Source organism: Camelus ferus, chromosome 7, assembly GCF_009834535.1.
Source record: "Camelus ferus isolate YT-003-E chromosome 7, BCGSAC_Cfer_1.0, whole genome shotgun sequence".
Taxonomy (NCBI): Eukaryota; Metazoa; Chordata; class Mammalia; order Artiodactyla; family Camelidae; genus Camelus; species Camelus ferus.
Genome location: NC_045702.1, coordinates 35,767,601 through 35,793,405, shown reverse-complemented (window position 1 = coordinate 35,793,405; position 25,805 = coordinate 35,767,601). Strand labels below are relative to the sequence as shown.

The window sequence follows — 25,805 nt, the reverse complement described above, 5'->3', positions numbered from 1 at the left end:
CCCTGTCAAAATAAATCCTGAATCCAACTACTTCTTATCATCTTCACTATTATCATCCTGTGTCATTCAAGGTCCAGCAAGAAACAGGCAGCTTATAAACACTAGGTAATTTGAGGAGGATATATTGAAGGGATTGTTTAAAGGTATGAGTAGAGTTTAGGAAACTCAACAAGGGATAGTATAAAATCTTAGGGTTAGCAACAGTGCAGAGCCTTATCATTAGAGGTTTAAAGGGGCAATTGATGGGAGATGTTATAGGACTGAGAGAGAACAGATGTCTGGAGAGGGCTGCCTGGGAGGAGCTATGGTAGAGGACCACACCAACTCCTGTGACTCTGCAGGGAGTAAGCAGGGAAAACAAGTACCCTCCTCACCCTCCTCCTGCTCTCCAGTTTCTGCCAGTGTCTCCTATTGGCTGAAAATCAAAACAGCTTTCTGGGACACAAAACACTCATGGAGAAGCATGGGAAGGGATCTGGAGATATGCACAGAATGTACCCAGCACATACCCTAATAATCCAAGGCACTATCTTCTCTTGCCGTAGCCTCCTAACTGCTCCTTTTTGCTCTCAAGGCTTTCTACTTGCCCCTGTTGTCATTTAGGAAACAGCTAAAAGGATCCCCTATTTCTCTCCTCAAAACTTTTTAAAGGCTTCTCATCACACAATAAAATCCAAAGGTACTGGCCATCTCCCCAACATCATTGCCAATCATTCTTCTCTAGATCACTTCACCCCAATCTCACAGGCTTCTTGCTGCTTCTTGAATTTATCTATAAAGTTCCAGCCTTAGGATTTTACATTTCCTGTTCCTCCCTAGAACATTCTCTCCCTAGATAGCCCCGTGGTTTTCCCCTCCAATTCATTTGCATTTCATCTCTACTAAAATGTCACCTCCTCAGAGGGCCTTCCCTGATCATCCCATCAAAAATGTACTCATTTTGCCCTATTTCATACTTTGCTTTTTCTTCACATTATTTCTTACTCTCTGATGTTATATGTTTATTTGAAATTTTAAAATCAATTTTGTCTCTTCAAATTATTTTAATTAAAAATTTTTTTAAATTAAAAATGTCCCCATGTTGTATGAGAACACCCTTGAGACTATCTTACACTAAATAATTTGTACCTCCCACTTCTCCACCCCTATATAGCCCTTCTCCCCCTCTCCCCCCTGATAACCACTAGTTTGTTCTTCTCTCTTCAGATTGACTGTAAACCTCAAGAGGGAAGAAATTATTTTTCTGGCTTGTTTATTGTTACAAACCTAGAATGCGGAATAGTTTTTGGCAATATATGCTCACTAAGTATTTGTTAATAAAGGAATGAATGTATCAATGAATCCTCCAGAGTGTGGGAGGAAGCAAGAGCTTTTGCAATGCATAGGAATAATCTATGATATACATTTTGATATATACATAAATAACTAAAATTAGTTTTTATTATGGTTTTCACTGAATTACAATGTAATCATGTCACAAAACAATTTGGTTTGCTCAATGAGTAAAATATTTTTATATTTTAGTAGCCTCAAGTGCTAAGATAGCTGTTCTACTCATTTCCCAACAATGGTTGCCAAATACAAGTCACTGTACTGCTGACATAGGACTTTGTGTATCCAGAGAAATCAACCCTTTCTAAAATGGTCATTATTGTTACTGATTTATGAATTTATCTAACCATTGAGCTTTGGAATAGATATAATTTTGTGTTTACAAGACATTTTCTTTAAAAAGTCTGCTCTGTAGTTAATGACGTTTTTTAAGGCCATAGAAAAATACTTTAAAAATTGCCCTTCTGAGCTAAAAACAAGGCTGATAGTTCGTTATTCAACTCAGTTTCCTTTCAGTGGGCATATGAGCCAATTCACCTTCTCTTTATTTTCTTCAGTAATCTGAACAGTTTTGATAGTACCACTTTACAGCTAAACAAAAAGAGCTTACTTTATAGAAGCATGGCATCCATATGAGGCTTACAGTGATGTTCAGTATGCCCCAAAGAAATCATTCTTTAATGGCAGCTGTTTCTCTACATTATTTTTGTTTAATGAGAATGATCCTTGCTTGAGCAGGAAAGGAATCAATGACTTTAGATACCGTGTTTTCTGTTGCTATACAATTATTCTTCATTCAAGAATAAAAAGGAAGATTAAAACCTCACAATAAGCGTATTTAATTACTTTACAAACAATATCCAATTAAGTTCTCATCAAGTCAAATTAGGTAATAGGCTTTTACTATATGTAATTTATGATCCAGAATGTTCTTTTAAAAAGCACTAGAGATTTGATTAAATTTAGCAGTGATTTTTATTTATATTTTCACCTTTGTTGTATTGCTTATGATCTTCTTGGCTAAAGTAGCTGCAAAGCTCAGAGTAACTTTAATGTTGCATGAGGCTCCACATGTATCCAACATAAAGCCTTTTAACACTCTGGTAAGAGAAAATTCTCTTAAGAAGTAAATCTCCTATCACAGATTCATTCAATCACAAAGGTTTGTTTCAAAGCATTCTGAAGTCTGAGATAGCCCTGTGTGTTTACCAGCCAAAACCTCACAGCTCGCCCTTGCATCACTACTCAAACATTTTTTTACATGAAGATGTTTTTATTTTCTCTTCAAGATAATACGGAATAATCCAAAAGTCCTGTTCATTACAGCACTTTGAACATAAAAATAAGTCAGAATTGGCTGAAGACCAGAAAGAAATAGTCAATCACCTTCAACTGAAATAACTGTATTGGTAAGAACTTTTATAATTTTTGGAAATTATATTCTCATTCTCACACTGTGGAGAGGAACAAAGTTGCCTTGGATATACTACTTAACGTGGCAGATTTGGTGGTGCCATTTTTCCAGATTCTCTTAATTAATCTGGAATATTATAGGCCAGGTAGTAGAGATGTTTGCCTCCATTTACACAACAGTCATTGTTCTGGTGATCTTCTGTGTAACGATCTCAAACTTAGTGGTTTAAAACAGCAAGAATTTTATTACATTTCACAATTTCATTGGTCAAGTAGTTGGGCATGGCTTAGCTTCTTCTGTTCCATATGGCACTGGCTGAAGTCACTTAGTGGCATTCAGCTGGCAGGTGGGCTGATCTGGAGGGTTCAAGATGGCTTCACTTCATGTCTGGTGCCTTGGTAGTTATGGCTAGAACAATAGGCTCAGACTATTGACTAGATAGAGCACTTTCACGTGGCTTCTAGAACATGACAAGTTTAGAGGAGTCTGCCTTCCTACAACTTGTTTGCCCAAGACTAAGTGTTACAAGAGGACCAGGCAGAAGCTGTGAGGCTTTTTATGATCTAACTTTGGAAATTCCATCAATTCCATCACATTTTTTTCATCAAGCAAGTCATTAAGGCTAGCCCAGATTCAAAGGAGAGAAGGAATGGGCTCTGTCCTCTATCTCTTGATGGGAGTACTGCATGCTTGTACAGGGAGGGAGGAAACTGACGACGGTCATCTACCATCAGAATGGTACTGGAATCATGATGACTTTGGACCAATATCAAGCAGTCCATCACCAAATGATTACAGAAAAAAAAAGTATCTTTAAAATACTACAATTTGTAGCAGCTGTGATCTTTAATTTTCAATTTTAGGTCTGAGATATCTCCTAGTGTTTTTGATACCTAGTAATTTTGATACTGAATTATTCCAGCCAAGGGTATCCAAGACCTATATGACCTGGATTTTCATTGTTATTGTTTTTCATCCCAGGGATAGTTTTGACCCTTTGCCAAATAAAATTTGGTAAGATATTCCAGGTGAACATACACATGGGAAAACACAATGCATTGCAAATCAGAAATTAACAGCAAATCTTGCCATCTTGAACCAGCAAGTTAAACACTTCACCACTGGGGGGTTATTTTCCCACATGTAAAGGGAGTTAAAGATGGTACTTAACTGAGGGGTCGCTCAATAATGGGAACAAAAGAGGGGATAGATATCATTACAGATCCTACAGACATCAAGAGATAACAAAATAATTTTATGAACGCTCATGCCAATAAATTTGATAACTTAGATGAAATCGATGAAGCATTTGAAAAACAATTTACTAAAACTAGTACAAGATCACAAAGAAAATCTGAATAGCCCTGTTTCTATTTTAAAAATTGTATTTGTTTTCAAAAACCTCTCCACAAAGAAAACTCCAGGCCCAGGTGATTTTGCTGGTAAGGCCTACCAAACATTTCAAGGCAAAAATGAGATAATATATAGGTCAAAATGATCAACAATGTTCTAAATAAAGGACATTGACATAGAAAGGGTAAAAATAAAACAAAACAAAGTAGGGTTTAAAAATGAGTGTGAAACAAACTTTCCATAGGTTCTCTTTAAATCCCATATTGTAAATGTAGTAAACAAGTTTAAGACAAAGAGATAATCAAACTTGCTAGAGACATGTCTCAGAAAAAAACAATTCCAAAGTGTATTTTGTTTCATTTTATCTTACTTAAAAAAAAATTTATGTGGAACTTGACGCTACATTAAAAAATAGGCATATTGCTAAGAAAGACAAAACAATTGAACTGAATTAATTACTCTATAAAATGAATTGATACAAGATTTAGGAAGATCAATAATTGAAGCATAGCATTATTCATGTTAAGATGTGGCATTAAGAAAACCCATATTGTGTTCGAGTGTAGTGAAAATGCCTTGTCATGTCTAAATAGATGAGTGTGGTTCCCAAAACAGTCATAAACAGTAAATATGCGTCACTTCAAGGGAGGTAGCAGCAAACATTCTATGACAATAAGATCAAAGAGCAGTGTCTCTGTAAGACTCAAAAGTGTACTTAATTTGCTCCCAGTTCAATCATGAAAATCGTGACTAACTGAAATATTTACAAACATTTCTAAGAATAATATGTCTGTGAAGATATAGAATAAATGTAGGTAGAGTTTACACTTCATAAAATAAAATCCAAATCAAGAGATAAATCACTCAAGATGAACATAATTGTCTAGAAAAACATCAAAGCCTTGCCTTAAAAATTTCAGTTTAACTACAAAAGTTCCACAAAAAATTAAAAATAGAACTGCTATATGATCCAGCAATTTCACTTCAGGGTATCTACCCGAAGAAAACAAAAACATGAATTCGAAAGGATATATAAACTCCAATGCTCACTGCAGCATTGTTTAAAATAGATATGAAAGCAAACCTAAGTGTTCATTGAAAGATGAATGGACAAAGAAGATGTGAGATACACACACACACACATACATAAATGGAATATTGTTCAGCTATTAAAAAAATGAAATTTTGCCACTTGGAATAACATGGATGGGTCTAGGAACTATTATGCTAAGTGAATTAAGTCAGAGAGAAAAATACCACATTATTTCACTCATGTGGAACTGAAAAAACAAAACAAAGCAAATAAAACAGAACAAAAACAGAATCATTAATACAAAGAACAAACAGGTGGTTGCCAGAAGGGAGTGGGAATTGAGGGGGTGAGAGAAATAGGTGAAGGGGATTAAGAGGCACAAATCACTAGTTATATAATAAATAAGTCGCAGAGATATACATAGCATAAAAATGTGGTCAACAATATTATAATAACTGTATGAGGACAGATGATTACCAGACTTATGGTGAGCACTTCATAATGTATCAAGTATCAAACCACTATGTAGTACACCTGAAACTAAGAATATTGTGCATCAACTATATTTCAATAAAGACGACCTCTTGCAGTGGACAAAAAAAAAAAAAAAAATCAGTTTAGGGAGGCTGTTTCTGCTGGCTATCTTGGCTGATGGCTGCCCGCTACAGCACCTTTTCCTTGCTCAAGCGCATTGCATGCTCTCTACCACTGAGCTCCTCCACAAGCACTTTCTTTCCTTTTCCTCTTCTGAACAATAAAGTGGTTGTTCACTTTGTCCCTCTGCCTCTTAAAAAAAAATCAGTTTAGAATTTAGAATTTAGTTAAGGAAGATTTAGGAGTGGTCACCTTTGATACTGGGTTTTAGATTTTTAAATTTTATTTTTTTAAAACACTATATATATTGCAACTGAAAACAGAAGTCTTAGAGTAAGTATTTTTGTGACTTTCTGAGTGGTGCCTCAGAAAACACATTATTTTTTTCAGAAAATGTTAAAACCAGGATCCTCCATTCATTAGTATTAGTAGTGGCGTCTCTTCACCTTCAGTATTTTGCTGTTGCTAAGGAAGGAGCAGTTTACCTCAGTGTGACTTGGACTGGCTTTTTTCTTTTTTCCCCCTCTCATTAAAAGGCTTTATTTACAGTACTTTTTTTCAGAAATGCCTTTTCTGAAAAAAAAATAATGTGCTTCTGCCTACTGACAAGAGAGACTAGATTACTGAGGAAACTGAATTTTTCCATCTTTTGAGTCCTAGCTCTAAGCCCTTCCTATATTCCACCACATTATTTTTCTTTGCATTTTATCGTTTCCCAAATTAATGAAACTAAACAGGTGAACTGTAAGTTAATATGCTGAAGGGTGTTTCAAACCTCCACAGCACCAAATTTTAACAAGGCAAAATAAATATCTCTAACATATTACTTGGTATTCCAGAGGAATAGATGAATGCTTTTTTATTTAATGTCTTTCTGGGGATTGTTTGAATAATTGGAATGGTGTCCTTTGCCTTTCTTTCCCTCTTCATTCACTCAAAAATTTCTCTCATAGTTTAATACCACATCATTTGAACTGATTGACTTCTTTTCCATCTGTGGCTTAGATATGTTCTAGTCGCATGTCAGTGAATTCATTTTTACTCAGACTAAGCAAGGTTGAAAGCTCAAAAAATTAACCTCATTTTACATTTATGATATTCTAGTCCATTGTGTTTATTTAAACACCATGCCTTTTTAGTAACCATGCACTGAAAAAAACAAAGGTTAGGTTTGCTCTAAAATTGGCTTCTGCTCCATTGCTTCTCATTTTGAATTATATTTCAGTAACCAAGAAACAAGCCAATTGAACTTAAGAGTATTTTCTAATAGTCAAAAATAATACTTAGTATCTGAATTTATTTTTCTCACATTCTATATAATAATTTGAATATTAAAATTTATTTTCCAGAAAATATGAAAAACTGATCTAAAACTCGTAAGAATTCTATGTAGAATCTACCCTGCGTGCTTTTGGCTATGGGCCAATTTTCTTTTGTCTTAGTTCTACTCTTGATTAATTAAAATCACATAGCTGAATTGCTTTTTGTGTAATCGAATCTAGAATAGTAGTTTTCCTATCTGTTTCAAGGTTTTTAGAGAAAATATGTAAAGAGCTCTATGCCTCTCTAAAAAATGGCACAATGCAAAATGTAAGGAATTATTGCCCCGAGAAGTGGTGTTTAAATTTTTTGGAATCATTCATCCCTTTCCTAATTTAACAGAAATTATGAGTTCTCTTCCCATAAAAATGCCTACGCACAAAATTTGGCATTAAAGTTTAGGGGATCCAGTGACCTTCCTGGAGGCTTCCCATAGTCCAGAACTCCAAGTTATAAACAAACCCTAGTCTGGAAGGTGCTTCACTTTTGCTAGGTGCTGTTTATGGAACACCATAAAAGATTTAAAGTAGTATTATTTACATTACAATTCAACTTAATAATTTAACAGAGCCTGCCTGAATAACGGGCCAATAATACACTCACAGAGCTGCAAAGTGGTTAATTTATTTGGTGGCTGTCTCAATGTCAGGCCAGAATTAGACTCAGCAAATAGTCCCTGAAATATGGTTCAGTAGGTGCTGTTACTCACTTAACAAATATTTATGGAGCTCCTATTATGTACTAGGAATTATGCTAGGTAATGAAGCTTAAAAACTTAAAAAACTTACACTTTAAAGTATGAAAACTTACACTGGGAAGATTAAAAAAACAAGCTTATACTGTATAGCACAGGGAACTATATTCAATATCTTGTAGTAACCTATAATCAAAAAGAATATGAAAACAAATATATCTATGAATATGTATGACTGAAATATGCTGCACACCAGAAATTGACACATTGTAAACTAACTATATTTCAATTGAAAAAACCCCAAAAACCAAAAACCAAAAACCAAAAACCTTACACTGGGGGTATGAAAACAAGTAGAGCAGATTGGATTAGGGCCCATCCTAATGGCCTCATTTTATTTAATTAAATCATCTATTTAAAAGCCCTATTGCCATATATGGGCGTATTCTGAGGTACTGGTGTCTAAGGCTTCAACATGTGAATTTGGGGGTGGGAGGACAATTTAGCCTATAAAACTGGGCTTCTTTATTTGAAGTTTACTGTCACTTTTTCATTTGTGAATCAAAGAAATCAACTTTTCCCCCCTTTTTCTTTACATACCTAACCTCATTTTTGACCACTCTAGTCTGTTCCTGGTATATGTCCTCTCTTTCAGAACTTTCCTTTTACTCTTTAGCTATGTCTATCAAAAAAAAAAAAAAAAAAAAAAAGTGGAACAGAAAGATTTAAAAAGAATAAACTGTTTTCAACTGAATACTTTAGATCTAATACATGATCAAATTCCATTTCATTTTCACTCCGTAACTTTTCCAGGCTTTATTTTTACCTTTAATCCATTCATATATTCATTCATCATTTAGAAATTTGCACTACAGATTCTATTTGATTGTTGGTACATATATTGGCACTGATAAAACATGTCTACCTGGGGTAGAGTGCCAAGATGTTAATTAGTGATCATTAAAAAAGGTTTATTTTTGATTTATTGATTACTTAGAAACAGATTCTTAACATCTTCAAAGGAAAAATTGGCATACATTTTAATTCCTAAGATGAAAATAATCATATTTAAGTTATCGTTAAGGGCAATAATGTCCTTTTCAGGGCAAAATCCACCATCACTCTTAATGTTGCACATCCTGAATAATCCACTTTACAATCAATATAACTTTCCTGCCTGTTTAATGGCCACTAGTCGATATTTTTAGGTACATTTGTTCTAATTATGTGTCATATATTACCTCTTATATATCTAATAAGGCATACATTTCAAATATACAGAAAAATCTAAATGTGCTTATTAATACAGCATCTGTGTGGTTATCAACATTAAAAAGTATTTCTAATATTTTGTCTTCTTAGGTGATATTACTTTATTAAAAATATCTCTAAAGGGAATGATATGTTAATAGTTCACCAAATATATTTTGCTCATTTGTTAGATTGCTTAAGTTGAAATATAAGTGAAAATTTGTTAATTTAGAAGACATCTATAACAACACTTAAAATCATTTCATGTATTTTTGAATCTGTCAGTTCCAGTTCCTGTGTGAATAGTCATCATGTTTCCATTACCTTAGTGTATGCAATCAAGCCCTTCTAAAACATAGTCATTTTTCACACACATGACAAAAATAGAAAAATACAACACTGTATCACAATGCCTCAAGAGAGGAAATAAACACAGATGATGATAGTCAGGAATGGAAAAGCTAACACTAATAAAATTAACAGCACCGATACAAGAGATAGTCAATACCATGGTCCAAGGCTCTGGAATCCAGGGCAGTCTGAAGTCCTTGACATAAAGAGTGTGGGTGACACATAGAGGGGTCAAACACAGAAGGAGAGTCTTAAAAGAAATATCCATTTGAGAGAATGAATTCTCTCTAGTATAAAAATATAAGACAATGTTTCTTTTCCATTTATCAAGAAGGTATAGGATTTACAGAGAGGGAACAGGTGATTAAATTTATTAGTGGTGCAGGAGAACAATGGGTCATCATATTTAATTAGACACTGCACACTATTTATATATGTGCCATAGAGAAGACTACTAAAAACCTGAACCTTGGAACAAAACCACTGAGATGTTAGTGATAAGAGTAGTGATGGATAGTCCTTGTCCTGAGGGTTTCTCTGAGATTGTGAATGAAGTGAGGTTAATATTTTAAAGCTTCTTTTATTAAAGTATTAAAGATGTATAATGTCATATTAATTGATATCCTCAGGTTATTTATTTCAAAGTTGGGGATGGAAATAGCACTAAATTTATATTAAGACTATCTGGTTGATTAGTTCATATTAGCATTAAATCTCCTCTCATCCTTGTCAAGATTTTGTTATCCTATCCATATTGCCTAGTTCTTATTTCTTCTGGGAATAGAGAAGTGGGCCAGTGCGTTATTACAAGCTCAAGGAGAGACATGCAACTACAGAAATTTGCAAATGGGAGAATGATATGCAAAATGTCATCCTTATTTTACTGCTGCAAAGAATTAAAGAAGTCAGTTACCTGCTCCTGCCAGCACCCCACTCCACCCTCTTATTGCAAGGGAAGTTGTTCCTTTTCAGTGTTTTAGTGAGGGGAGCATCATTCCACCTATCTTAGTGCCTAACTTCAAATCCAAGTTTACTGATTGCAAATCATGAACTCTTTCACTCTAATTGCCCACTCACCCTCAAATGTTCTTAAAACAAAGAATAACTATCATAACAAAACCGTAAGAGTGGCACCTAATCATAGTTGACCTTTAAAATTAATAATTTTGTCACTTCAATATGTAATATTTTTTCCATTAAAAAATTTTGGGGGGAGGGGAGGTAATTAGGTTTACTTACTTATTTTTAGAGGAAGTACTGGGGATTGAACCCAGGATCTTGTGTATGATAAGCACGTGCTCTACCACTTGAGCTATACCCTCCTCCCCCAATATGTAATTTTTAATTTTAATTCTGAAACATTTAAAATAGTGGACACAGTAACTGTGCAGAAAAATAAAAGGTGGTGGTCAGAATGAGGTGCTTGAAGTTGGTATTTTTTAAGGAGATGCAATTACTGGTGATGACAAATGTCTATCACTGACCATAGAAATGAGGTGGCTGAAGAGGGATGGAGGAAAAGTTCACTGGAGATGAGGTAGTCGAGTAACCAAAACACAAGGGGAAGGGGGTTGAATGGGAGGTTAAAATGATAAATGAAACAAACACTCTTCCTTGAAGGAACTTCTCTTATACAGACACATCTTGCCCATCCCCACACCACCCTCTCCACAGATTTTTCCCTCTGACAGTTGTGAATGACAGTGTTTTTACCCATCTACCTCACCCACAAAAATACTATAAAGCAGCATAATCTGAAGAAAAAAACAAGTACTTGAACACCAAATTAGTTAGAACTGCTCAATTTAGCTAAAAATAGAAAAATTCATCTGCAGACCAATATTCCAACTTTTAATATACGGCTTTTTTTTTCAAGATCAAAAACATGCAGAAATGTTCCCTGTTTGATGTTTAGATCAATGCCACATATTTATATGGATGAAATATTGCTAAGTTTGATGTGTAGGCATAAAGCTATACAGCTTTCTTACACTTACTTTTTAATTATCTAGGATAGAAAATAGGAAGCAGTCTGTGGTGGGGACAGAAATCAATTAATAAACAGCGTAACAGATAACTGGTAAATTGCACTGTCCACTGGAAATATGGACTGTTTCAAAGATTGTATGAAGATCTATATTCTTTTCTAATCATTCTCTAGGTATCAAGGACATATTTGTTAAGAAGGTTCTTGATTTTAAGTGACAACAGCCAAGAAATTGTAAGTAGGCAAATTCAAAATATTTATTGGGTGAATATTAGACTGTCAAAGAAACAGAAGTGAATAAAAATTCTGCTTTCAAAAAGCGAAGAGTCTAGCTGAAGAGAAATCCATAGATAACATCATGATATAAAAAAGTGTAAATGCTGTTATAGTGTTATAAAACAAAGCCCTGTAGGAACAGAGAAAAAACAATTTTGACTGGAAAAAGCGTTGACAATCCACCAAAGTAGAAATATAATTCTAATGGACTGGTTGAATTTAGAGAATTAAAACAAGCAGACACAAAGACAGGTACTTGCTTGGCATGTCTGAGAAATGCTAAGTCCAGTGTGGCTAGAACACAGGAGGAACAGAATCACAGAGAATCATGTATATGACAGTAACACGTTTTGCTTTATTCTTTAGGTATTAGAGAGTGATTACAGATTTCTAAGCTAGGAAAGTTAAGTGGTGGGGAGTGATACAACTAAATCTATAGTTTAGATAAAAAGCTGATAGTAGAGTCCAGAAGATACAGAAGAAGAAGACTGAAAATATGGGTACTATTAGCTAAGAGGCTTCTACAATAATCCAAATAAGAAATAAAGTTGGCCAAAACCCTAGAAATAAAATTTGGAGGTTAACTGGAATAGGTTGGGAACAATCTGAATATCTGAACTGAATATTGAAAAGCCAAGAAAGTATCTTAAATACTTATAATTTGGTAGTTTAAAGGAATACAACTGGTTCAAATTATTCCTAAGTTAACTACAACTTTAAATAAAAAATAGCCACAATGTGCAACATTTTATAATGACTTAAAAAGGTCATTTTCATTTATATCATTTATTTTAAATATGTATTAGCAAAATGCCCCTTAAAAATAACATCAAATACTTTACCAATTATCTGCATATAATTTATGCAAAAATTTTAGGTTCCCCTCCTCCATGGTCACCCAATAAGGACATCTCTAATCAACTTTTTATAATTAGCTGACACATTCATATAACACTAATTAATTTTTATTAGCCTAAAAAAACTAAGTGATATGTGGCCCCAAATAATCACCATCCATTTTCAAAACAATTAGTAACTATTTGCTGCACAGTCAACTAACATTTATTGAGCACCTCCTATTTTCCAGCACCAAAAGCACATTTATTACCTTACAGAATTCAAAGACCCGTCCTTCAAGACAGGTAACAGTATTTTTCATATAACAGGATGAAAAAACGAAGAAACAGACTGACAAGAATTTGCTTAACATCATAAGCAATAACATATTTAATTATATTGATGCCAACTTTAAAGGATCATCTATTTTTCACATTGTGTAATGACTATGCCTCTGCTTTTACATTGCTTTTTATTTCTACCACCATTATTTCCTGTTCCTACTTGTCCCCTTAGGTCATTACCACGTATCTGTGAGTTCTCAACTTTTAATAAAATACAAGTAAGTAGGAAGGCATAGTATTAAATATTACTCTATCATTCTGGAATTTTAAAATGACATAAGCACACACTCTTAAAGTTACACGTATTAAATAGATACAGACTATAATTACTAAAATATCTTTAAAAAATTAACCTCATTGAAACTTTCGGTTTATAAATATAGCCTTAAATATAGGATGTGAAGAAGCTTAAATGACTATGTATTATTATGTTCAGCCTCAAACAAGGTACATATTCTTTCAAGTTTAAAGTACCTCTCCTAAGAATTGGGCTAATGGTTGATTCCTCATTTTAGTTCAACTGGAATAAAATTATAAAAGGAGTATTTTCCTTTATAATACAGAAAACTATAACCCAAAGGCCAAGCAACACAAAATTTAATCAATATTGAGAAGAATTCAATACTGAGAATTCAATATTGAGAATAATATCAAGTTCTAGCCAGCATCTAGTTTTATCTAAGTATAAGATTATCTTATAGAAAACTTCTATTAAAAGTACCTTACTAGAAAGTAAAGAAACTATAAAGAAACAGACTATGTTGGAGATCTAGTCAAGTGCCCTCATTTTATAGATAAGAGACTGAGACTCAGTCTTGATAGGTAACTTGTCCAAGTCACATGCCAATGTTAGAATCAGGACTAAAGTTTCCTGAGTCTGACTTCTACTCTGGGTTCTTGTTTACCATATCTGTGTTCTCTCATTTTATGACTTAATCATATTATTCGTTCACTATATTTTTACTTTAAATTTGGAAACTTAACAAGTAATGAAACTTTTTCTACCCAGCAACTCTAGTTTTTCTCAAAAATGAGCATTACAAGAACAGGATGCATTTCGTAACATTAGAGCACTTGCTTAGCTTCATTAAGAACCTTACACAGGAAAAAGTTCACTTTACATATAATTTGGTTTGGCTAATAGAAAGCTTGCAAAAAAGTCACAACTTTAAAACCTCTTTAATCTATATCATAGTAACTTCGTATGTTGTGAAATGGTTTTCTATAATCTTGACATTTTCTTCAGATAGCCAGTTTTCCTGTTTTAGCTGCCTTATAAGAGCTTCCAAAGATTTCAATCTTCCTAGAGTTTGTTGTTCTTGTAACTCAAGAAGAGTTATCTTTGAATGTAGTTTAGAGACTTTCTGCCATAGATGTTCCTTATTTGCATCTTGTCTGCAGTAAGAATGCTCAATTTGTAAAACTTCCGTCTCATAGTCTACATCCTTATATGAGTCTTCAGTGTCTATGTCTTCTTCCATTTCCACAGTTTCTTTGGAGGCAGGTATAAAAGAATTAACTGTAGGTTTGGAATTTTCTGTAGGTACAAAAATGGCAATAACAGATTCTTTATTTGTATTTAATTCTTCAACTGTGTGAGTAACTGCACTTAATAAGAATGGATTTTCCTGTGCTGACTTAATTTCCACAGAATTATTTGTAAAGTTTGGGTTAGCAAGATGATTGGTAGTTATTTCGAGCACTTTTTGGGCTTCCAAAGACTGCTGAATACCTTCTGAATTTGAAGTTGTCAAAGTAATAGTTGCAGAATTTAGATTCTCAAAAGATGTGTGAAAACCACCTATACCTATGTCTTGGTTAATTGACGTTTCCAAAGTAGATTCTGGTTTTCTAGTATCTTGTTTAACTAGATTAAGAGTTAATACGTTATTTTGTACACTTTGTGTTTTTGGATCTGGTGGCTTTACCAAGGCAGATGAATCAAGTAATTCTGCATGTTCAGGGAGGATATTTGTATTAACTGTATTCTTCTTTGGCTCATTTGATGCCAATGATTCTTCTGACTTGGCTTTTAGGCATACTTCTTTCTCATTTTCCAACTTTTTCTTCTGGGATTTTTTTGGGGAAGGGTCTTTCTCCTACAAAATAATATTTTCAAATTCTAAAAAAAGATGTCCTTACTAGGCTTATCCTCTTATTAGTTACTGCTGACTACTTCATTACAACTTTGAGCAGTATACTGATCAAGTAAATTTATTCAGTTAAAAAAATGTTTTAAGTATATGACTTCTCAAAATATACCTGAAAGTGTTTTTTAAAACACATTAAGTATAATCAATATATGATGGAAAAAATCTCAGATCATTCACAAGACCAGTAAAAAATCTCAGATCATTAATTTACATTAATAACTTAATTTGATAATTTATGTATGTATTATCTTTGGCTCCTCCTAAGGTATGCTTCAGAATGATTTATATTTTTAAAAAATTAACACACTTCTAGTAAAAGCACAAATTAGTTTTCCTTTTCTCAAGTATGCATTTTCCCAGCAGTTATCTTTCTCTCTCATTCCCTCTACCTGATTACCTGCCACCCTGCAATATGCTACCATGCTCAGTATTCCCCTCTCCCCTACTCCTTGCCTCCAATACCTGATTGTCTTCAGGCAAAGAAAATATTGTTGGAATTGCAGTTTGTTTCAAATAGCGAATACCCCATCTGATGTCAAGAGAGTCGGGAGTAAAATGGTCACTACACAGGAACTGGTATTTACTGGGAACCCATGAATCTCGTTTCATATTCTTTAACCATTTTTCAAGTCTTTCTTTGTCATGTAGAGGAAACCTGAAATTAAAAAAGGAAAACTTTGCTATATTTTTACAATTTTGTCAGATGCCAAGCCCGCACATATTGGTAACCTAAGTGTCAAGTGCCACAAAAGCAAGGCAACCATCACTACCATACAATAGCATCTCCATGACAACTACTACCATATTATCTCTATGGCAAAGCGGACTAAGATATGAAATGTGTAGCCAAAGCTTTTGTCTGAGTAGACTGTAAAACACAACTCAGAGTCCCTTCAAGAAAATGTACGTGTTACTACAAAAAATAAAATCTATTCATATTTTCTATGGATTATATTTCCTTTTCATTCTGTTGCGTAGGGTGCCTAGAACTAGTAAAGAGCTTTGTAACTATAAAGTCCTATTCAAATACATTCATAGTAATACAAGTCAAATGGTTTCTTGTTTATAATTTAAGGAAGTATTAAACTTTAGGTTCTTACCTATATTAATCTTTTTAAAATAAGATGTTAATTCAAACAAATGGTTTAGCTGACACAAAATGAATACTAAATCTTATAAAAATACTAATATCCCATTCTCTTTACTGGAATCAGCCTCAATTCTACTCATTGGTAATTTAGCCCAGTATTTCTAGATTTCTATAGCCAGTGAATTGGGAACTCTAAAATTCAAGTATTCAAGTTCTGAAAGACAAACTGGCACAAGTAACATGCTAAAAAGGACAGACTCGGATATTTTCTATTATGAAACAAATAAAAAAGATAGACTAAGGCAAGACAGCTCTTAATCTGTGTTGTTCCTGTACTGAGTAACTTGGAGTTTTATAGTTGGCTCTAACATACTGCAGTGTGTTTCATGGGTAGAACTGGACTAATGGCAGAATTTGACAGACAACTTTTTCCTACCAGTCTAAACTGGTTTGGGTTAAACTGTAGTAAACAGCAGCGATTTATACTTCTTTTGATGATTTTACAAGAACACAGTCCAAGACACATACTACATAATAATTTTCCATTTTTTAACAATAGTAACATATAAGATTCTCATACAAAAGCAGCTGTTATACATTCCCCCCAGTCACAACCATTTATGCCTTGTAGAAGTGTTACAGGAAAATCAATGTGGGTGAAAGGATGGCCATGTCCCAGGTCTTGGTTGAGACCCTGGACATACCCTGCCAAGTGTGGGTCCTTGGCTTCGCGCAGGAAAGAATTCAATAGCGAGCCACAGTTAAGTAAATGCAGATTTATTTAGAGAGATACATAGTCTATACAGTGCAGGCTGTTTCAGAGGCAAGAGAAAGGCCATGAGGTGTGGGGTTTGGGTGCTTGGTTTAAAATAAAAGTAGTTAACACACTCCATAGACAAGAGTACAGGCCATCTTACTCAGAAGGGAGAATGGCCACAAGGTATGGGGTTTGTCAGTTTTTATGGGCTTGGCAGCTTCGTATGGTAACAAGTGGGAGGATTATTCCAACTACCTGGGAAAGGGGCTGGGATTCCCAGGAATTGGGCCACTGCCCACTTTTTGACCTTTTATGGTTAGCCTCAGGAATGTCATGGCGCTTGTGGGAGTGCTGCTTACCATGCTACATATTACAATGAGCTTATAATGAAATCTGAGGTTTCGAGAAATCAAATCTCCCGCCATCTTTGGCCTCAGGGCCTGTTGGAAGTTGAATTTTCTGCCACCTTGGTGTAAATTCCTAGGTTATTTCTTGAATGGCTGTGCCCTGCCTGCTTCCTTCCTGTCTCAGTAGCATGATATTTTTTTCTACAAATATTGATAACTTTGTAAGATGCTAAAGGAAAAGACCTGGGTACTTTGTAAGAAATAATTTTTAACCCTGATATCTTTCCACAGGAAACTCAGATTTTCCACTTGCCTTTGGAAGTTCTAACTATAGATAAAATATTCATACATGGTTTGGAAAAAATTTAACCTTGCAACATATCAATATCTTATAAGCATGATAGGCATAACCAGAAAAGAAATGTAATGGCAAAAAGAATTTTCTTTTCAGAGGACCTGAATTCTGCTAGCCATAGATAAGTTCTTACCTTTCCTGTTACATCTAAAACAATGTCTTTTACAGTGATTTTTTTAAACGTAATTTCATGCATAAGGATGCTGTTTGTAAATTATTTCTATTGTAGCTATATGCTAAGTTATCAAACAATTAAAAAAATACACTTTGTGAATATCTTTATTGGTAACTGGATTGCAATGCTTTCTCAAAAGATAAATCTTTAAGAAATCGCATAGAATATATTTCTGGAACAACTTAGTATCATTATATTGGTTCATATTGTTTGGTAATTTTGTTTCACTGTTTTATTAATTCTCCCCAAAACATAAAACAATCACTTGTATAAACTGGTCACTATATGTATATATTTACTGAATTCCCAAATTACTATAAATTTATACTGCAGCTTGCTATGGTGTTAGTATGAGAAAATTCAATTCTTCAAGTTTGGAGCTATTAGGGGAATAAAACTAATTCAATTTTTATTTTGTGGATTACACATGAAATTTTTAAAACTCATTAAAATATTCACTTTCAGTAAATTCACATTTTCAGGAAAACAATCTTTATAACTGACTTCCTCTGGCATTATTATTTTTCCCTCCTTAAAAACAGTAACTATGCAGTCCAAAAAGATTAAAGAATTTTTAGTCTGTAGTTACGACCCCCAAATCCAAGGCTAAATAAATTTGGGAAACACGGGGTTAAATAAAGCTCAACATGATCCTTTGCTACAAACTTTCTCTTGGCCAGAGCCATTAATATACTAGCATATATTTCTCCCCCTAGAATATCTCTTTGCAAGGGCTTCAAGAAAGACAATCCTGGAAATACTGCCATTTAGTGTAAATTATTAGGAGTTACCAGTTTTTTCATTAGTTAAAAGAATGTAAAGCATCTAAATCATTGTGAACAGAGAGCTTCAGGTCTAAAGCAAAATAAGCTTCACAAAATAGCTAGTGAAAAGTCAAAAAGTTAAAGACAACCAGGTTAGAGCTAAGTTACTTTTAAATACAAGAAATAAAGGAAATAAAATATTCTAAATATGTTTTTATATACACTAAGCATGTTCTGAATGCCAAGTGCTGTTTTACCTCTCTACACACTAAGTGTGGTCAGGTACTATGAACGCCTCCACTTCAAAGATGGGAGGTCTTAGGTAGCAGAGTTGAATAATTTGCAGAAGGTCATTCAGCTATAAAGTAGTGGAACCAGGATTTGAACCTAAGTCTGGCTTTGGAGCCTGGATCCTTCCTACGTAATACTGCTTCCCTATTCTTCTAAATGAGTACTTCTGGGGTTCCAGGGAAATATTTCGTGGCTGTAGTAATTCAGAAAACAGGTATTTCCCACTTTTCCAAAGTTCCTTTTCTGTCACTTCACTTTTATGAATGACCTACCAGGTACTGATGTCCGAACCGGATTTTCGCTATTACGAAAACAGGTTAATTGCTTCTTTGCTTAGGAAAGGTTTCACAGGAATATTCTACGCTGGGATACCGGGGGAAATCTGTAGACCTCTGTACGAATGAAGAGTATCTAGAGCCCTGAGCAGGAGGTAAGTTATAATTCTGGCTCTGCCACAAAACTTTCAAGGTCAGTTACCTAATCTTTCTGAAAGGCCTGTTTCCTCGGGAGAAAACGTAATTAAATAGCAGCTATGCGACCTAACTCACGGGAGCTGTAAGTTAACTTTGAGTTCACCTTCCCACTTGGCACGGTTCAGGTCGTTCACTGAAATTAGGTCACGGAAGGTGGGGAAATGCTCTGAAAACCACGGAGCACCGCGCGGAACTGACTGGTTCCAGCGCCCTATTAACACCCCAAAAGGCCCCTGCGCCCCACCACACGCCCAGCGGCCTCCCTAGAAACGTCTAAGGAAACTAACTCGCGCCTTCCCGCCCTCCTCCCGTGCAGGGACCGACCACGCCCGGAGAGCTGAGGAATTTATAGGGCTGACAGGAGACACTCCAAACCCCAACCCCAAATGCCGCAGAACTTAGGCCCAAAGGCCAGCTGACGCTTCTGCGTCAGGCACAACTTACGGGTAAAAACTCAGCTTCCGGTCCTTATTGTTTCGTCCCCGGCGGTTCTTACAACAAATCGCTGCGCAATACCGGGGCATTATTATCGAGGGGCGCAGGCGGGCCTTCCTCGCTGAGGCGGGGCCGCAGGTCCAGGCCGCCCGAGTCACCGCGCCTGCGCCAGCCTAGGCAGAGCGGAAAGACGCTGCGATGGTCGACTCACTTCCGCTTCTGCCTGCTTCGGCCCCGCCCTTTCGGGGGTGGGGCCGGACGTGACGCACAGGCTGAGCAGCAACAACAGTTTTCCACGTGCGCGTAGGGCGCCAGGGTCAGGTGGGCTGGCGGGAGCCAATAGGGAAGCGTTTCGTGTAGGTCTTCTGAGGTGGAGGCTCCCGCAGCCGTCGCCCGCGAGTTGGGAGCGGGCTGAGAGGGGACGCGGTGGTGGCTTCGGCGGGAGGAGTGTGAGGTCGGTGTACAGGCGGCAGTGTGCGCGCGCCGGCTCCTGGAGGCCGCGGAGGCTGCGGAGGCCGGGGTTCGGGACCGAGCGGAGCAGCGGTGTGGTGTCAGTTGTCAGCGTCGCCGGCGCCTCGGCTCTGTGGAGGAACGGCAGTAGCCGGCGGGTGCGAGTGAGGGACGAGGCCGGGGTCGTGGGTAGGGGGGTTAAGGCGTCCCCGCGGCCTTGACCGGCCTTTGTGGGCAGACTTGGCCTCGGTATCCACCGCGGTCGGCACTAGGGCTTCGGGCTGCCAGGTGTTCTTGAGAAAGGGAATAGGAAAAAGGAGATGGCCGCAACACAGTGTCGGGCGTCTTGTCGTGGGGTTGTGCCGCTGGCTCTCTTGGGCATCGGGCAGCTCCTCCCAGGGCTGGACCCCGGGCCGCGGACAAACCGACGGCGGCGGCTGGACGGACTGGGCGTGTACCGGTCGCCTTTCGGTGAGGGCTGACAGTCCAGCCCAACCAGCCACCGGCTCTGAGAAATAAGGCCCAGGCTGCTGTCCGCCAGCTCCTATTTGGGAATGCGAAGTCAGTATAACGCATAAGTCAGTCGCCTGGGAAAGTATCGGATACTCAACTTCAAACTGTGAAATAATCTTGATTAAACCAGTAAGGTGTCTCCCTGTCAGTTTTAGACCCGCCCGTGGACTAGGGAACCAGCATTGTACGCGCTGGATTTGTGTTCTTTAGACCAGGAGTTCGTACTTGATCCTTGGTGCCCGTGACTGTGAGTAACTCTCTGGAAGGTAGTAACCCATCTGCTAATTACGCTCCGATCAGGCCACAGGAGAGGAAGGCAGGCGGTTTCCACAAACCGTAGTGTCTTTCGTCAGCCTTGTTATGCCATCCTAGGTTGTTAAGGACTCCTGTGGTACAGTGTTCGAAAAACAGGATCATGTCTTTTTGAATCCAAAGTCATTAACTCTGTACTATCAAGAATTCTAAGTTGAATTCTAAGTTGAAACTTTAAGATTAGAGAACTACTTTAATGGCTACTGAGAAGTTTGAAAATAAGAGTTTACCTTATCTAAACTACAAACTATGAAAGTTCCTTTTTTCTGGCAGCCTTAGCAGAAACCTGAAATTCTGTTAAGTATGAGTTATTAACAAAACTTATTTATCCATGCTTTTTTGTTAAATATTTGGGGTCTTACAGTTTTAAAAATTACATTCTCTTGTACATTGTCAATATTATTGTGATATTGAGGTTCTCTATATGCAGTCCTTGGCTGCTCTTGGCTGAATGAAAACTGAAATTTCCTAGGGAGGGAAGATTACTACTAGTTTAGACATACTGGGCTATTTACCTTAGTAATGTACTTTTTTTTTTGTTTTCCTGAGAAGTTGAATTTCTTTTTAAACCCCTTTAGAATATGAATTTTTGAAAGGAATGATTGAGTTCTTTTAAAAAATTATTTGGGTTTTCACCGTTTTTACAAGGCTTCCCTTTGATGAGTTTTTGATAGTAACTGATAAAAATCCGTTATTGAATATTTTTGTATCTGAAGTGCATATGGCCAGAGAATCAGTGGAAAGGCAAAACCAAGAAAGATTTTTCTCAATTTGGTTGAATTATCTTTGCTCTCAAGAAGATTACAACCAATTTAGGGGTAGTAAAAGTCTGTGTAAATGAAATAACGTGGAACCAGGTACAAGATACACTATATACAGTTAACATTTTGATACTGCGTCAGTTTACTTTAAATCCTAAAAGTTCATTGTGTTTCTTTTAAAAGAAAAATTTTAAGATTAACTAACGGATACAATTTTTTTTCTTTTCTTTTGTAGGATATTAGAAATGGCTACTCCCCAGTCAGTTTTCATATTTGCAATCTGCATTTTAATGATAACTGAATTAATTTTGGCCTCAAAAAGTTACTATGATATCTTAGGTGTGCCAAAGTCTGCATCAGAGCGCCAAATCAAGAAGGCCTTTCATAAATTGGCCATGAAGTACCATCCTGACAAAAATAAGAGCCCTGATGCTGAAGCAAAATTCAGAGAGATTGCAGAAGGTATGTAAATTATTATCTTCAAAGTCTCAACAGATACTAACTAGTAAAGGAGAATGATAGCTAAGAGGTGTATATATTTGAAGGCTTTGTGGAGATGGGAGTGGGCGTGGAATCTACATTTAAATATAGAAAGAGTCTCAAGACTGTTTTCTTATAACAGATGTTTGATCCTGGATGTATGGAGGTATATAGTTTTATTGACATTTAGGTCTAAAAATGTTGAAGATGTATTATTTCATTGTCTTGTCACTTATAAAATAGCTTATTGTTTCTGTGTCAAACTGAATTTTAGGTACCCAAAACTTTTAACTTAAGAAACATAGTTTTTACAAAGTATAGAGATTAAATATAAAAATGTTAAGCATTAAAAAAAGTAAATAGACTTTTTTTCCCCCTCTCTTGGCCTGTATCTCAAAGCCCATTTATCTTTAAGAGAAAAATATGGATCAAATTTTGACTTAAGACTAGGTCTGAAACAAATTGCACCTTCTGAGCATTGACTAATTAATGCTGAGTAGAACTGAGTAGGGAGTTAAACATTTACTTCAACTATTAAGTGAAAAATCTGAATTCCTCTTATTTTTCTCATTAAATTCTTTAAATAATGGTTTTATACAAATATGGAGAATAACTCTTTAATTGTTGCCCATATTTATTTGTAGTAATGGTAGTATTTATTTAACAGATATTTATTGGATATTTACTAGAGGCGGGCATTGTGCAGACTGCTGATTGTATGCAGTAAATAAGACAGAGTCCCTGCCTTTTGTAACTTTTATTTTCATTTTATTCTTATGTTTTGTAGGGTTTGGTTTTACTTGCAGTGTGAAATCCTTTCATAAAATAGATAAATTCAAGAGGTTTGGATATGTGTAACTTTGATTACCTTTAGTTACTAAAGTATTTTTATTTCTTTCAGCATATGAAACACTCTCAGATGCTACTAGGCGAAAAGAGTATGATACAGTTGGACACAGTGCTTTTGTTAATGGTAAAGGACAAAGAGCTAGTGGAAGTCCTTTTGAGCAGCCATTTAACTTCAATTTTGATGACTTATTTAAAGACTTTGGCTTTTTTGGTCAAAATCAAAACACTCGATCCAAGAAGCATTTTGAAAATCACTTCCAGACACGTCAGGATGGTTCCAGTAGACAAAGGCACCATTTCCAGGAGTTTTCTTTCGGAGGTGGGTTATTTGATGACATGTTTGAAGATATGGAGAAAATGTTTTCTTTTAGTGGTTTTGATACTACCACCAATCGGCACACGGTACAGACTGAAAATAGATTCCATGGATCTAGCAAGCATTGTAGGACTGTCACTCAACGAAGAGGAAATATGGTTACTACATACACCGACTGTTCAGGACAGTAGTTCGTTCTTTTTCTGTTCTCAATAAACCCAATTAGTTGGCTCTTCTTCAATATCTTTGATGGAAAACAATTTTGGGTGAACTGTTTTGACAAGTGCATGATTTCATTTAACTTAATATAGCTATTAAATATATTTAAATTGTTTTTGACAAACTTAGCAACATTTAGTTAGTAGAGAAATAGCTAATTATTCATTTCCCTGATTAGGAAAGTTTCTTTAAAGAAAGATACTACAATTCTGCCTGATCTTTTTTCTCTCTCTCCCCTTGGGCTTATTAACATGGCCAATTTTATTACCAAGAAAAGACTGAGTTTCCCTGATAAATATTTAAAGGTTAAACTTTAAACATTATTGTAGATTAAGTTGTATGAACTTGAATGATTTTTGAAGTGAAACCTTTGCTAATTTAAAATTGCATGCTCTGTAGCATCTCTGACTTGGGTTGCTAAATGTATTTGAAATTGTATAATTGAGTCATTCAGCAAAGGATAGCAGTATCTTGGTTAATTTCCACTGAAAGCTTCAGAAAGGCATGGTTTAATATTTACCACAGAACTATGCAGTAGAGTTGGAGTAAAGGAAATGATCGTACTGCTTTCTTGTCATTTAGGCTAAAAGAAAGTGGAAAACTCATGAAATATTGCCAAGAGATTGTTATGTGTTTGGTCCCTGGCTAATGAGTTTGTTGTGTTGAAATCACAGCTACTTTACACATCTTTTCACATTTCTTTCTTAGTTGTTGGCGCTGTTGGTCTTAATATGGATTTATGTATTTTTGTGTGTGTGGTTTCCCTTCTTTGCACTCATCTTTAGAGATTGACTAATACCTCATTCTGTTTGTAAAAACAGCCAGTAATTTCTGTGCAACCTTATTATGTGCAATATTTTTAAATCCTAAGAAATGTGTGCTTTTGTTTTCAGATAGACCTATTCCTTTAGTTCTGCACTTTTCCATGTTATACTCCATATGAGTATTAATCCTATGGATACACATTAAAACTAGTAAATATCTCATACACCTTTGTGAGTGAGAGAAATATAATATTTACAATATGATGTTCTCTGTTGTCATTTTATTCTTAAAAATTTATTTGGTAATTCGGGAGGTATGGGAGGTGTGTAAGGAATTGGGCTGCTTACACTAATCATAGACTATATTCCAGAAGTTACTTTTGACTAACCTACAAACCCTGATATGACCTTGCTTGATTGCCGTTTGGTAATTTCTCTTGCTTTGTTACTATCCTCCATCTGTCTTCCCTCACAAATTTTGGTAGCTTGAAGATTTTGTTAATTATAATACTGGTGTATTTCCTTGCTAGGAGCACATATTCTTGCCACTGATGCTTTTCTCTTTAGGCGGGAAAAAGCAGACTTTGCATGAAGCTACATTTGTTAATAATCATTTTTAATTTGAAAACTGTGAAGAAAATGAATTTTATTTATGTACCTCAGTTATTTCCTAGAAGTTATACATACTGCTTTGGTTTGATAAGAAAATAGCTGTACCTTGAATTTTGATCAGAGGATTATCTGTGGCCTATCAAACAGAACAAATGAGGCCAAAAAAAGGTACCATTTTCAAATCAAGATTAACTTTAAAGATTATATTATTATTTATATTGTTAGCACCTGTCCCCTTTTTCTTCAGGGCTTGATTGTCTGTCTTGTTTTTTCCGATTCTGAACATTTATTTGAACCCCCTCTTTTTTTTTTTTAACCTCCCCTTTGGCATACTTTTTGCAAGGAAAAATATACCACGACTCATACACACAGTACAAACTAAATATCAAGAAAGATGCTTAGGTAATCTACAGGCATGTGTATGTGAGTAGTCAGCTATATAAGCAACTGAAAATTAGACCAGTAAGCAACATAAAAGTTTCCTCAATCATTTAATTTTTTTCTTTATAGTTTATACAGGTTAAATGTACAAAGCAAATGGTAAACTTGTTTACTTGCAAAATGACCATACAGTAGCTTAATCTACACTCCCTACACAAATCAACACATACAAAATCATTGTCACTTTTTTCCCTTGTGCATAAAATATTAATATTCATTACATGATGTTTAATCTTTTTCTTGAACTAATTTCTGTAATTAAGTTTTCTAGATTGAATATGTCTTGCATTGGACACTATAGGGCATGTGGTAGGCATGAAGTTCTTCTGATGTTCTAGAATTAGATAATTAACTTATGATATGATGGCTGATTATAGGCAGTTTTGTGCTGTAAGTTTTGGATACAATTCTGAGATTAGTTCCATGAAAATTTAGATTACCCAAGGACAGTTTAGAATTTGT

At 35.6% G+C, this 25,805-nt stretch overlaps 2 protein-coding genes across 4 annotated transcripts; one reads left to right on the top strand and one right to left on the bottom strand.

The window, feature by feature from the left end:
• Positions 1-12,050: 12,050 nt before the first annotated feature.
• THAP5 (THAP domain containing 5) lies at positions 12,051-19,823 on the bottom strand. Its single transcript, XM_006191554.3, has 3 exons — positions 19,636-19,823; positions 15,402-15,594; positions 12,051-14,885 (listed from the first exon to the last, which is right to left on the bottom strand). The coding sequence occupies exons 1-3, from the start codon at positions 19,713-19,715 to the stop codon at positions 13,971-13,973; spliced, it is 1,188 nt and encodes a 395-aa protein (XP_006191616.1). The 5' UTR covers positions 19,716-19,823; the 3' UTR covers positions 12,051-13,970.
• Positions 19,824-19,927: 104 nt separating this feature from the next.
• Positions 19,928-24,558, top strand: DNAJB9 (DnaJ heat shock protein family (Hsp40) member B9). Of its 3 annotated transcripts, none has more exons than XM_032483690.1 (3): positions 19,928-20,080; positions 21,898-22,124; positions 23,044-24,558. In XM_032483690.1, exons 2-3 carry the CDS (start codon positions 21,908-21,910, stop codon positions 23,496-23,498), a joined length of 672 nt encoding a protein of 223 aa, XP_032339581.1. In that variant the 5' UTR covers positions 19,928-20,080; positions 21,898-21,907; the 3' UTR covers positions 23,499-24,558. The 3 variants fall into 3 exon arrangements, with proteins under 3 accessions (XP_032339581.1, XP_032339580.1, XP_032339579.1); XM_032483689.1 differs by having other exon boundaries at positions 19,973-20,240; XM_032483688.1 differs by having other exon boundaries at positions 19,975-20,234.
• Positions 24,559-25,805: the final 1,247 nt, after the last annotated feature.

Excerpts from the sequence above, each read along its gene's own strand:
- THAP5 (XM_006191554.3), bottom strand. The coding sequence starts at position 19,715 with ATGCCCCGGTATTGCGCAGCGATTTGTTGTAAGAACCGCCGGGGACGA. Across the intron at positions 15,595-19,635 it reads CGGAAGCTGAGTTTTTACCC|GTTTCCTCTACATGACAAAG; the intron begins GTAAGTTGTGCC and ends TTTTAATTTCAG. Across the intron at positions 14,886-15,401 it reads CTTTGCCTGAAGACAATCAG|GAGAAAGACCCTTCCCCAAA; the intron begins GTATTGGAGGCA and ends ATTATTTTGTAG.
- DNAJB9 (XM_032483690.1), top strand. The coding sequence starts at position 21,908 with ATGGCTACTCCCCAGTCAGTTTTCATATTTGCAATCTGCATTTTAATG. Across the intron at positions 22,125-23,043 it reads ATTCAGAGAGATTGCAGAAG|CATATGAAACACTCTCAGAT; the intron begins GTATGTAAATTA and ends TATTTCTTTCAG.